Raw genomic sequence first — 13516 nt, 5'->3', positions numbered from 1 at the left:
TAGTAACACCTCGTGTTTTAACCTGTACAGTCGCGCCATAATTCATATATAGAATAAATGATAATCTTTTATTGTATGTGGCCCTGTTTGTAATGAGTAATTTCACACGAACTGGCGCCCACAATATATATAAAATTATTTAGGGTTTACAGATTTGGTGATACTCAAAAGGTCATGTCAAAAAATTTGATTTTGATATTATTGTATTGTTGTAATCAAAATACCAAGTTTTAAATTAATGTCATGTAAAATACTAAGGAATCAATAGAAATGAAGAAACTCTCTCCTTGACAATAAGGCATATGTAAATAAAATCAAAACTTTTTTTTGGATCTCCTAGAAACTTGCACTTTTTGACATAACCTATTGCAGTATCAATAATGATACAGCCGTTGGTAATTTTGAGAATAGGTATACATTTGTGCACCTTTGGTGATTTGATAAAAAAAACTTTGAATGACAGATAAATAGATCTGCAGCATGTAAAGAATTTTCTCATTTTTTAAAAGATGCTATTAATAAGTTTCGATAAATGAAAAGCTGTTGGATGAGTTAATATTGCAAGTTAAAATTAACAGGTAATCTGCATCTGCTTTCATAATTATTTTTAAACACAGATAAATTCCAGGTTATTCACATGAAATTATAGCACTTACTAAAATAAAATTATGAAATAAATTTTAATAAACCAATAAATATTAAATACCTTTTAGTATAGAGTTCATATAACTCATGTTCTCCATGACATGCATAACTGCAAGCTAAACAAATTCCAGCTGGTTCAGTATCAGGAGTAGAGCAAGTTCGGCATGCATACAATGCTTGGCGCTTGATATAACCCTATTTTCAAATAAAAGTATTTTTAATAAATCTTCATGATAAATTTTAATTACATAAAAATTAGCTTAAATCTCTCACAAACAAAATAGTAAAAGTGCTTTAAAATCTCTTTTAAAAATTTTTTAAAAAGTCTGTAAAAAATTAAGTGCCAGAATATATAAAATTATTAATAATTCAGATAAAGATTTGAAATCCAATTTTTAAACATTCACAATTATACATATCAAGATTTAGCCCTTAACAAGTTGCAGTGGAGCATTCCATTGCAACAATTAAATTTTTCACTATATTTCAAAGACTGAAAAAGACTGCAAATTAAAATGAATTCCAACCGATAAGGAGTCATTTTCTTGAGAAATCAACATTAAAACTAGCATTTTTCTAATGTCTTTGTAAATTTGTTTTCCTCTTTTTGTGAAAAGCAAACATTTTACTTTAAATTAAAGATTTTAAATACAGTCGACCCCCCTATAATTACGGTCCCTATAGTTACGATTCCTATAAAACTACGAAAAAATTGCTACCGGTATCCGTAAAAAATAGTAAAAGTTCCCTATAAACACCTCAAACGTCATCGGGAAGCCGAACTACTTTCCCGCCGTCCGTAGCGCCACGCTACGGAGAGATTTCTATCGTCTGGACAGTATTATATAAATTATATATAAATTAGGTACTGTACATATAATTATATATTAATTATATATAAATTAGGTACTGTATATATAATTATATATTAACTTATTGTAACTTTGTTATAATTAAATATATAATTTCCGCCGTCTAGCGTGGCGCCACGCTACGGAGATTTTTACGCTAACTATCGTCTGTCAGTATGTAAATTAGGTACCGTAAGTCTAATACAGTACTGTAATTTTATACATTTCTTGTGAAAGAAACATTTCTTATTCAACGGCGATTAAAATTATTTATATTAATGATGTCTCCGAAGTTCTACGAAGTTTTCACAGAAAAATAAGTTGTTAGAAATCGGCCGCTCTTTGCTGAGCTGTTCCGCGACGAAAACAATGTTGAGCAATGGCAATGTCGAATGGTGACACTCGGTAAGTAATCCTACAATTTTTTGTTTATAGCGTAGTTTATACGGATTATTCCCAAAAAATATATACGTATTTTGGAAATGTTGAGTCGGATTAGTCTAGAATCGATTAATTTTATGGAAGAAAATCTTTCAAACAGCCGTAGTCCGTAAACTTGACACGTGTCGGGTTGTGATTGGAAGGATTCGTAAGAAAGCGGATTCCTAGAGAATGGAACGTATCTCTATCTTATAGGGGGGTCGACTGTAGTATTCTCAATTAGCTAATAATATAACATTAGGTTTATGTCTCTAAATAAGCAAAACTAATCAAAAATGTTCTTTGAAATAAAAAAATAGATTGGCAATTCCAGCTAAATAAAGTCAAACCCTGTTTATGTGTTTCTCAGTTGTATGTGTTTTGCAATGATGTATTAAATATTTTCTGCATGATATTTTCTCCATTACAAAACATTTCAGTTATATGTTTATTTCATTTACATGATTTTACACTTAAACATCATATTTTTCAGTACCATGCACCATTTCCCCCTCACTTATGCCTATTCACTTTGAAATAAAAAAATTTAGATTAATCATTAAAAAAAAAAAAAAAAAAAAAAAATTGGGTGATTGAGTTTTTCCTCTCAGAAAACCAACTGTCAGTTTTCTTCCATTTGATATTTGTTTTCAGCCATCCACTGTTAAATAATGTTTTTCATTATCTGTCACAAACAATTTTCTCTGCTTAGATTTCAGGAGTTAAGTGAATTATAATCATCCTCACAAAAATATTAAAATATGCATGTTCAGATGCAATATCAAATAACTACATGATAATGACGACTTATGTCACAATTTAATAATAAAATTATGATATATTCCTTGAAATTACAATCATGTAGTCATCCATTCCAATCTCACTTTGAATATCAAATGTGAGAATGAGTTGTACTCATCCTCAACTGACAATCCTTGTGTGAGAAAAGAAAGGAGACGTGACTTGAATAATATTTCTGAATTCCATCTTAAATGATGTTTGATAGGTACAATATACAGATAACTTGGTTAGCAGTGTTGTTAATTAGTTTAACAGTTTAACTTAGTTTTACTTTTTTGGCTGTTATGTATAACATAACAAATTTGACACTAAATTGTGTCAAATTTGACCCTCTGAATTTTTTGTAAATCAATTTTTCGTTTGCTTGTCCCAGGATTGAGAAAAAAAGTGACGTTTTTTGGACCTCTCCAGACGTGTGTAGTAACACCTCNTATAAAATAAATCTTGAAATTGAATGATATAATTATTTTTCATTTTTTAAATAATTTAATACATCCTGCAACCTCCAAAATAATAATATTCATAATGCTGTGTAAAATATGTATTAAAAATTACCTTTGAATTATGTAGAAATTTTCACAAATAGAAAAAAAATTACTAAAATTTGTTGGAAAATGCTTAAAAAAAATGAACTTAGATCATCAATTTCAAATCAGTACACTTTCAAATCAATTGTTAAATTGTATGGTAAAAGCTCAAAAAAAAAAAATAATAATAATTCCTTAAAATCCCACCAAAGAGAGCATCTCTCTTTAAGAACATGTGGAACCCATATATCAAGCTTTGAAATGAAAACAATTTGTTTCAAGTAATCATAAACAGTTCAATTTGACAAATTTAATCACTTAGTGATTTCACATATTATTCGGCAGTTTATTTTGCAATCAGTACGTTTATTTTGTTTTCATTGGCTTCAACTGGCCATCCAGAACATGGTGCATCTTCAATATTGAAATTGCCAGAACGAAATTTTGTAAACCAGTTTTGGCACTGTCATTCTGTCAATACATCTTCTCCATACATGTCACACAATTTTTTTCTTGCTTGAACAGCATTCTTACGTTTTTGGTAATAAAAGAGCAAAATATGCCGAAAATGTTACTTTCGATCTTCCATATTTGACAGGACACAAAAAATAAACAATTACACAAAATCAAACAAAATTTTTTACAAAATAAGCCTTAAAATGCTAGCTGTCAAAATATATAATGATAATATGGTTTAGAATGAAAATGGCAGGGAAAATACAACTAATCCATCTAGTGGTAAAAAAAATGAAATTACTTTCCAAACAACCCAAATATATATATATATATATATACATATACATAATTTTTTATTCATTCCATCCTAAGTACTTTTTTTCAGTTCCATTGTGAATTTGGCCAGGTTTACAATATAGTAGCTAACTGTTCGAAATGAGACCTAATACAGGAAATCCTCATTAGTTCAAAATTTAAGGGATATAATAATCACAACTTCAAATTATCCAAAATTTACATATTTCTATACAATATGTCAAATGCCGTAAACCGACGTAATTTATTAAGCAAACAGGATACGTATACAGAATGCTACTTTCATTAATTAATATTTATTAATAATATAAATAAACTGCAGGTAAACAGCACACATCTAGTTAGAACCTTACAGGTTGCCAGACAGGTTTTATAAAAAGTAAAGCACAATTCTCAAAATTAAATAGAATATGGATTAGCAATACTATAATTTATTAGTAAACATGCATGCTTGTTAGGTGTGATGGCCACCTCTAAAGATATAACTTGGACAAACATATATCAACATACATGATGAATGCAAACATAGATACATGATGAACGCCTAAAAATTAATAATAATAAAAAAAATCACTTTCAACCTTTTTCACACCAGCAATTTATTAGTTTTTCTCACCAACATTTTTGGACATCTTTAATGCCTATTATCAGGCAACTTTTACATGGAAACTCAAGTTAAATTCCAAAAATTTTTATATGTAATGTCTAAATTGACAAACAAAAATTATAAAAAGGAACACATTCAAAAATTTAAAAATAATATGCTACTGACAAAATAAAATTGGAACAATTTGAAATACATGCTGCATCACAGTCACTTATCAGTTTAAAAACACATCTAAATGTTCTATTTCTTGATAAGAAAATGTATAATTTTAAAATGTTTATAATTACAAAGAATTAAAACCTTGCAAGTATACAGTGATATCATATATACTAAAAATAATGAACAACAAAGCTCTACAATTTATAAAGCACAAAAAGAGCATACATATCATCAGGACCCTTTTAGTTTCTTTATAACCACCTCATAATACAACATCCATGCATTGCATAGGTCCTCATCATCTCTGAAATTGATGCATCTTCCCAGTTTAGGTGACTTATAGATTTCCATTTTTTCTAATATTCATTAGGTTCTCAATGTTACAAATGGGGCAAATAATTCTAGTTCTCTCCCACTTAAATATTTATCTCCTCAGGTTTCAATACAAACCTCACCAAACACTGTAGATTTTAGATATCTTTCAACCATGTATCTAAGTTCTTTGATTCTGACACCCAAATTTCTGGATGTTAACCCTAACACATATTCTTTCAATATCAAATCTCCTGTTGTCCATGGGTACCTTATATACACCAGGTCTCCATTCAGAGCTCATTGGATCCTTATCACTCTGGAACATCTAGAACACCATGAAAGTTCTGTTATAACAAATTCTGTCCCCAGTCCATGCCACTACTTTATTATGTATAGCCTTCAATCTTGCATTATATCTGGCCACTTTCAATGGTTCCTTCTTATCTCTCTACTCTTTCTCCATTGTGAATCAACCTCATAAGCCTCCATCAGATCCGCCATCACCTTTTTTCGATATTCATGGTGGCATTGACACCTTAATATATGTTAACTGTGTTAATATAGTTTGAGAAATGTGTGTAGGCATGTCTTATTAATGTTTTGAATACAGTGAACTTATATAAAAACAGGTCACATGATGTTGAGGTATATAAAAACCAGCAGTAACCAGGTTTCAAATATATGTTCATTTTTATCTCTCCCTTATCCAGTGAAATCAGTAAATCTAGAAATGCACAGATTGGGGTTGGAGCAGGATAGCAGCCAAAGTGAGGACACTCTTGCCAAGATCAATGAGAATCCATATGTCCAAGTTTGGTATTCTCTTTCATCACTACTGTGTAACTTGTGTACAACACAGTTTGTTAGTAAACCTCGGTATTACACAACTTCTAAAGTTCTCAAAACTATAATCACAACATTCTGGAGAGAGGACTCAGAAAATATAAAAGTAAGAATTTTTACACCAGCAGTTTATTAATAACTGCTGGTGTAAAAAAGTTTGAAAGTAATTTTTTCAAGAAATTCCAGTTAGAATACATTTATATTTGAATATAAAAGAAAGGATGGTAATGGAGGGAACATATAGACTAATATGAATATGTTATATAGAATTAGATGAAAAATATGTCTAAGGAATACTATATATCAGGTCAGTCCATAAGTTTGTGTGTATTTTATGACTTTGAGAAAAATCTTGTTTTGCTGTTAAAAATGCCAGTCTAATGTGATACTTTTTACACTGAAGTGTTAAATTGGATCTCATTCATATAATACTGTTCAGAATTGGGAACATTTCAGTTGTTTATTTTCGTTAAAATGGAAGTAACAGACGAATATAAGAGACATGTTTTATACTGTTTATTTTTAAGTGATGAGAATGCTACAAATGCAGCCAAAAAATTAAATACTGTTCATAATCAAACTGTAATTAGTGTAAGGACTGCGCAGAAGTGGTTTGAAAGATTTAGAAATAATGATTTTAGTGTGGAGGATAAGGCTCGTACTGGAAGACCTGTTGACTTTGATGATGATGCTCTCTCTGCACTAGTTGAAGTCAGAACCATCTTTAACAGTTGATGAAATTGCGGAACGTTTAAATTCATCCTATGGAACTGTTCATAGACATCTACAACAAATCGGAAAAGTTTCAAAGCTAGGAAAATGGATACCACATGAACTGTCAATAGCTAACTGACAACAATGTCAACTGCTCAACTCAAAAGCTTCAACTGGGAAATTTTACCTCATCCACCATATTTGCCAGATGTTGCTCCCAGTGATTATCATCTTTTTTGGAGTTTGCAGAATTTTTTAAAAGGAAAAACTTTTGAGGATGAGAACAATGTAAAAAAGGCTATTTCTGAATATTTTGATTCGAAACCGAAATCATTTTACAAAGACGGGATTAAAAAGCTACCATGAAGATGGCAAGAAATTGTCAAAATAATCGTGAATACATTATAGATTGAAAGAAGATTTAATTAAAATTTTTTGTTGCTTTTTTTGTAGATAAAAATGCGCACAAACTTATGGACTGACCTGATATATTCAGGGATAACGATAATAATAGCATTATTATCGTAACTTTTATTACATCAGTAAAACAATTCTTGAATTGTAATAAATGTGCTAGATATTTTCTGAAGAAAGGTCTCACATTACCTGAGAAAAGTATCAATATAATAAATTTTGCATTCAGTCAAAAATATATTGAGTAAGAAACTCTTGTTTAAAATAAAATGTATGATTAAGCTGATGATAATTGCTTCATGCCAAAATGGAATGGGGAGCCACAGCTGATAAATACAGGCTCTCTTTTATTGAAATTCTGTCAAGAAATATAAATGAGCATTAATAAAAATTTGTTAGTACATTATTAGTGATATTGATTTGATAGTGTAAAAAAAAATAATGCATAAATTTTTCTGAATTTTATTTTCAAAAGTCTAATAACAAAAAATGTTATTTTTATTACATTATGATATCAAATTTAATAGTCATGTTGATGTACTGTATAATGTTTTCCAGGGCATATTTTTCAAATAAAGTTATTTTGTTCAATAAGTTCTTGGTCACTCACAATTTTATCACAGTATAATAAGTGTACGTTTTATAAGTCTCAATTTTTTTAATACTTTGCTTTCATTGCTTTGATATTTAATCTTAATTTCTATTTTGAACACAGGGAATTCACAAATTAAATTATTCTTTCTATAGAAGCAGAAGGTCCTGGTAAATAAAACTAAATTTTTTAAAATTTATTTTCATTTTCCTAAAGAACACCATGACAAAGCCTCTTTCAGGCACTCAACAAAACAAAACATTAAATACAAATAAGATAAATTAAAACACAAAACACATAATAAATACATAAATAAATAAATAAATGCAAGAACAAACAAACAATACTCAATTACACTAAGTATTGCATCAAAATTAATATTGACAAGCCCAAGATGATTTTGAAAATTATCCATTTCTTTTAAATGGTTTGGCACAGTTCCAAATCAAAATGAAAGAGTTAATTGATAAAAACTCATCAATATTCAATTTGCATTTTGGTAGGATAAAAATCTTGTTTGTATGTCATTAAACCTGTCAAATCTATAATTATTATACAGTAAATATATGTCATTGATAGAGACACTGTTATGTAGTCATTACAGTAGACCCCCCTATAATGCGGGTTCCTACAACGTGGCGAAAAAACTGTGACAGTATTCGTATAAAGACACTAAAAGGGACGCGTAAAACATCATCGCAGACGAGCAGCCGAACTACTTTCTGCCGTCCAGCGCCATGCTATGGAGCGTTTAGGCGTGTAAGTTGAGTTTACTATCGTCTGTACAGTATTATATATAAATTAGGTACTGTATATATAATTATATATTAACTTAATTTATAGTAACTTTATTATAATTATATATACTTTCCGCCGTCCAGCACCACGCTACGGAGAGTTTAAGCGAGTAAGTTGAGTTTACTATCGTCTGTACAGTATGTAAATTAGGTACTGTAAGTCTAATACAGCACTGTAATTTTATACATTTCTTGTGAAAGAAACATTTCTTATTCAACGGCCATAAAAATCATTTCTATTAATGATGTCTCCAAAGTTCAACGATTTTTTTGCAGAAAAATAACATCAGAAATTGCAGCCGCCATTTGGTGCGCTGCTCCACGATGAACACAAGCTTAAGCAATAGCGACGTCGAGCAGTGCACACTCGGTAAGTAATCCTACAATTTTTTGTTTATAGCATAGTTTATACGGATTATTCTCAAAAAATTATATGTATTTTGGAAATGTTAAGTCGAATTAGTCTAGAATTGATTAATTTTATGGAAGAAAACCTTTCAAACATCTGTAGTCTGTAAACTTCACACATGTCGGGCTGCGATTGGCTCATGTATTTAAGGATTCCTACAACGCAAAATTCGTATAACGAGGAACGTATCTACGCGTTATAGGGGGTCTACTGTACTTTGCAAGTAATAAAGTGATCTCGTTATAATATTTTTATTGTATTCATTTTTGCTTGAGAGTACAGATGAATAAGCAAAGAATAAGCATCCACATCAAAAAGTATTCTTAGAAATTTTTTGAAATTGTTATAATCTATGTAGAACATATTGTGAGGCATTTTCCCAAATATTGATATGAATATTGTTTTATAAAGATATTTTAAAACTGAAGAATTAATATAAAAGTTAAAATTGTGATAAAAAAAGACAACCAAATAATTTACAAGTTGATAAAGTCAAATTTTGATAGACAATTTAGTATTAGAGTTAGGCACTGCTTAGGGCCAATTCTTTTTTTCCAGTAATTCTAAAATTATTTAAATTTAATTAAATTATTATTATAAATTGGTCAAATTTTGATCTATATAATCAAAAAAATAAGTTACTTATGTGAAATATTTATTTTTTGATCATCAATAACCAAGTTAAAATCTTTAATATATTGTCTATTTTTATTTGCAAAAACTACAAAGTTTTTGCAAATAAAAATAATTAATCTTGTTCATCAGAGTTTATTCATTTTAAAGTAAAGGTTCAATAATCTAAGCAAATTATTTAAATTATATAGTTTATTTTTACCAGAAACAGACAGAATTTACTCTTGTAAGTGGACAGAATATTGTCCACATACAAGAGTAAAGACTGCCTTGAAGCAAAATTAAAAATATCATTAATAAAAATATTGAAAAGTAAAAAGGTCCCAACATCAATCCCTGGGGAAGATCAATATGTAATATAAAAAAAATCCATAATCATCATCAATCCTTATTGCATGATTATGATTTTGAAGGTAATCCAGTACATAGTTGTCCAGAGGACACTATCTTAGCCTAAAAGCACAAAGTTTATCCTTTAAAGCAGGGATGGGCAACCTTTTTCTATGTAAGGGCCACATACAAGAGAAAAAAGGAAAAACATGTCGGTAAATCACAATTATTTATTCATATATAATTATAAATTAGTATAGGTATACTTAATTTAGCTTCTGGAACTGATTTAAATGTAATATATTGGAAATATTTGGTTAAATATTAGTCACTGCTAGCTTTAAATTAGTTTCGATGTGTCTGTTAGCCTGTTTCTTGTTTTAATTTTTATGAAATTCGTTGTGGAAAAACTATTTACATATATAAGTTGTAGAAAATAACATTTGAATTTTTGCTGCATACTTCCTTAAGCTGGAAAATTGATATATTTATTCATATTTTACGCAGGCTGCAAAAAATATTACTGGGCAACCCGCAAGGATGGGCAACCCGCCACCCTCGGGCCACATACAGCCCGAGGGCGGCGGGTTGCCCATCCTTGCTTTAAAGCATTCAAATCTACAGAATCAAATGTTATAAATACAATTAAAAACATGTCTGAGTAATTCAAAGATGAAATTAAATGATGACTAAACAAGGTTAAAGCATCAGTAGTGGATAATTATTTTTAAAAATTAAACTGACTATTGTTAAGCAAATTAAACTTAAAAAAATTCATTAATTCTATCAAATTATTAAAATCTTTGAATTCAAGATCCTTTGAATTCATTTGAATAAATATTTTTGACAGCTATATTGGATTTTTTTCTTCATTCCATTTCTCAAAGTATATTCTGCTTTGATAAGAATCATTCATTTGAATGGATACTGCTACAAAGATTCCTGGATAGCAAGAAAAAGAATAGTTTTAGCGAATTTAAAGAACATATTACACAAACAGAAACATGAAATTCAATTATTTGATCAATGGGCACTAATAAAGATAATAATAATAAAACACTTTAAGAAATGAAATGAAGATAAAAAAAAATCAATATAGCTGACAGATGAGTCAAAATATTTTCTAACAAATTACAAAGTTCATATTATAATATACAAACTAGAAAAGCTATTTTTTATTTTTGTCCTGTTTTTAAAAAAACAGGACAAAAATGAAAAGTTTACTAAAATGGCAGGATAGCCAGGACAAAGCAAAAAACAGTACTGTCCACTCAAAACAGCATACATGATCACAGCCTATGTTTCATTGACTTCACAATTAATTTCTTCACATTATTTTTTTCTCTAGATAATGTGATGATGATAAATTATTAAATAAATTTTTCCAATTAAAAAGTATCAAATAACAATAACTCACAAAACCTTTGAATATCCAGTAAAATTATGTAATTGAAATAAACATTTTTGACCTTAATATTCGGTCTTCATTGGTTTACAAATGCTGAGATTCTAAGAACAGTTCTGTGCAACAAATTTAAAAACATTAGAACGTTGTGCATGTGCATTGCCATGGATGCATACATGACATTACCATATGCAGAAAACATTTGTTATTTCAATTAAATAATTTTACTGGATATTCAAAGGTTTTGTGAGTTATTGATATATTTTTCCAGTATCCTTACAAGAAGGTATTTAACCTTTTCTCAAGGTATCAAATAATAAATATAATGAAAGATATCAGATCATTAAAAATTCAAAATAATAATGCATAAAATTATCAAAAGATAACTTAATTTTTGAAAGTTGCAGAGTCCAATTGTTGTTTGAAGATGCTACTTCTTGCTGTTAGTGAATTACTAAAGTTTCAAGTTAGTTGCTGCAAAATTACATAAGTATTTGTAGCAAGTAACTGGAAACATTTATTTGATATTACATCTACCTCAATTGTTAGAATGTTTTGTTTGATTAAGAACTTTAGAAAATTACATATGATCTTAGTGATGACAAACCAACTTTATTTGACAATGTTGAAGAAGAAAATTGATGAGTCTGGCACAAATCAGAGTTATCAGATGTTCCAGATAATATAATCACTTTTGAATTTTAAAAGGACGATAAAGATTTGAGTATAATGACAGATCTACAGTCTTCCATCCACCTTGGCAAAAGAAATTTGTTACATTAATATTATAAAAATACTTTACACATACCAGCTAGTTGTTCTCCAACCTGGAAAAATGTTGAAATCAACAATGTTTTTATATATGCGACAGTTTTCACTTATTTGTAACTTCTGATATACTTCTACAAATCATTCTTTACAAACCAGGAAACTATATGAATATACAGTAATTATTATCTGAGACACCAATGAAAGCTATCCGACATAATATAAATCCAACCATTTTTCGACTTATTACTGCAAGACACCTGAAACTCAACAACACAAGTTACAAAGTTTTGTTGAAGCTCTTTACAATTCACAGCTACTATACGACACTGATCATTCAAGTGTCTTTTGGAGCGAGTTAAGTGATGTATTTTATCATCAAATCTATGTGAACTGTTACTCAAAAATACCACCAAGGTATTCACTTAAACAGACTGCTCTATCTGGTACTCTATTAATAAAAGTCTTGCTAATGTAAAACAGAAGAGAAAATTTGAAAGTTTCATTCTTTTAAGATCGTGTGACGTTACCATTTTATCCCCATATTCTTTTATAGATGTTTCTTTATACATTATTTATTTCTGCTTAATTCTTCACTAGGTTTGTTATATTTAACATAAACATCAAATGGAATTCCAAGTGTATGTGATATTTTTTTTTACTTTTCACTAGATTTGTTAAATTGTAATTTCGTTTGATGTTTATTTCTGTATTTATTTTATTTTATTTAAATTAAATAAGTTTAAAAATCTCAATTTTTCTAATACAATGACGTCATACGATTTGAAACTTCGACCGAAGCTCAAAGTTACAAATCTTATGTTGAACTTTAGTTCGTTTAATTAAAATCATCGAACATTTCATTGTGGTTCAAACGAGAATGAATTAATGGACATTAAATCGTCCTTTATTGTAATACGTACTTGGGAATATGTGCAATTTTGATCATCACTGCCTCCTAATACTGCATTAGCATCTTCTTCTAATTCTTGCTCTTCCTCTAAAACGTCCAGCATAGTAATTCCGCTATCATCTGTATGTACATTAACCAATACTTTTGACTCAGATTCATCTCGGTTATCCGCCATCTTCCGTAAATCGCGCCCGAATATACAACGCCACGTAGTGGTAATGATTATTTATAAATAAAATCATAAAAAGCGTAACGAGTGAATATATGCAAAAAAATATATTTTCGTTCTCTTCTAAATATTTTTCATTTACGATTTACAAACGGAAATTTTATTATTATTCAAGCTCATTTATAAAAGAATGATTTTGTCAATTCGTAAAAAAGTTAAAAAAAAAAAAAAGTGAAATAAAATACGTATTATAAAGATAAAAATCTCATGAGCATTCTGTGAATTATATTAGTTTCGGCACGTAGTTTACCAAAGATAAATACATAAACAATTTTTGAATTTTTGTTAATAAAATAATAATAATAATAATTAATTTAAAACAGTTTATTTATTTATTTATTTTTATTTTTTAAATTGTAGACTTAAAATAACA

At 28.9% G+C, this 13516-nt stretch overlaps 1 protein-coding gene across 1 annotated transcript; it reads right to left on the bottom strand.

Annotated features, from left to right (window-relative positions):
• Positions 1-651: 651 nt before the first annotated feature.
• Positions 652-13134, bottom strand: LOC111615123 (putative E3 ubiquitin-protein ligase UBR7). The gene is made up of 2 exons (XM_023356522.1): positions 12925-13134; positions 652-840 (listed from the first exon to the last, which is right to left on the bottom strand). Exons 1-2 carry the CDS (start codon positions 13087-13089, stop codon positions 667-669), a joined length of 339 nt encoding a protein of 112 aa, XP_023212290.1. The 5' UTR covers positions 13090-13134; the 3' UTR covers positions 652-666.
• Between the last annotated feature and the right edge of the window lie 382 nt (positions 13135-13516).

Source organism: Centruroides sculpturatus, unplaced genomic scaffold (genome assembly GCF_000671375.1).
Source record: "Centruroides sculpturatus isolate CEXI.00-Female unplaced genomic scaffold, Cexi_2.0 scaffold2390, whole genome shotgun sequence".
In the NCBI taxonomy this organism is placed as follows: domain Eukaryota; kingdom Metazoa; phylum Arthropoda; class Arachnida; order Scorpiones; family Buthidae; genus Centruroides; species Centruroides sculpturatus.
Note: the sequence above shows the minus strand (reverse complement) of the source record. Positions and strands in the feature narration are given on the sequence as shown.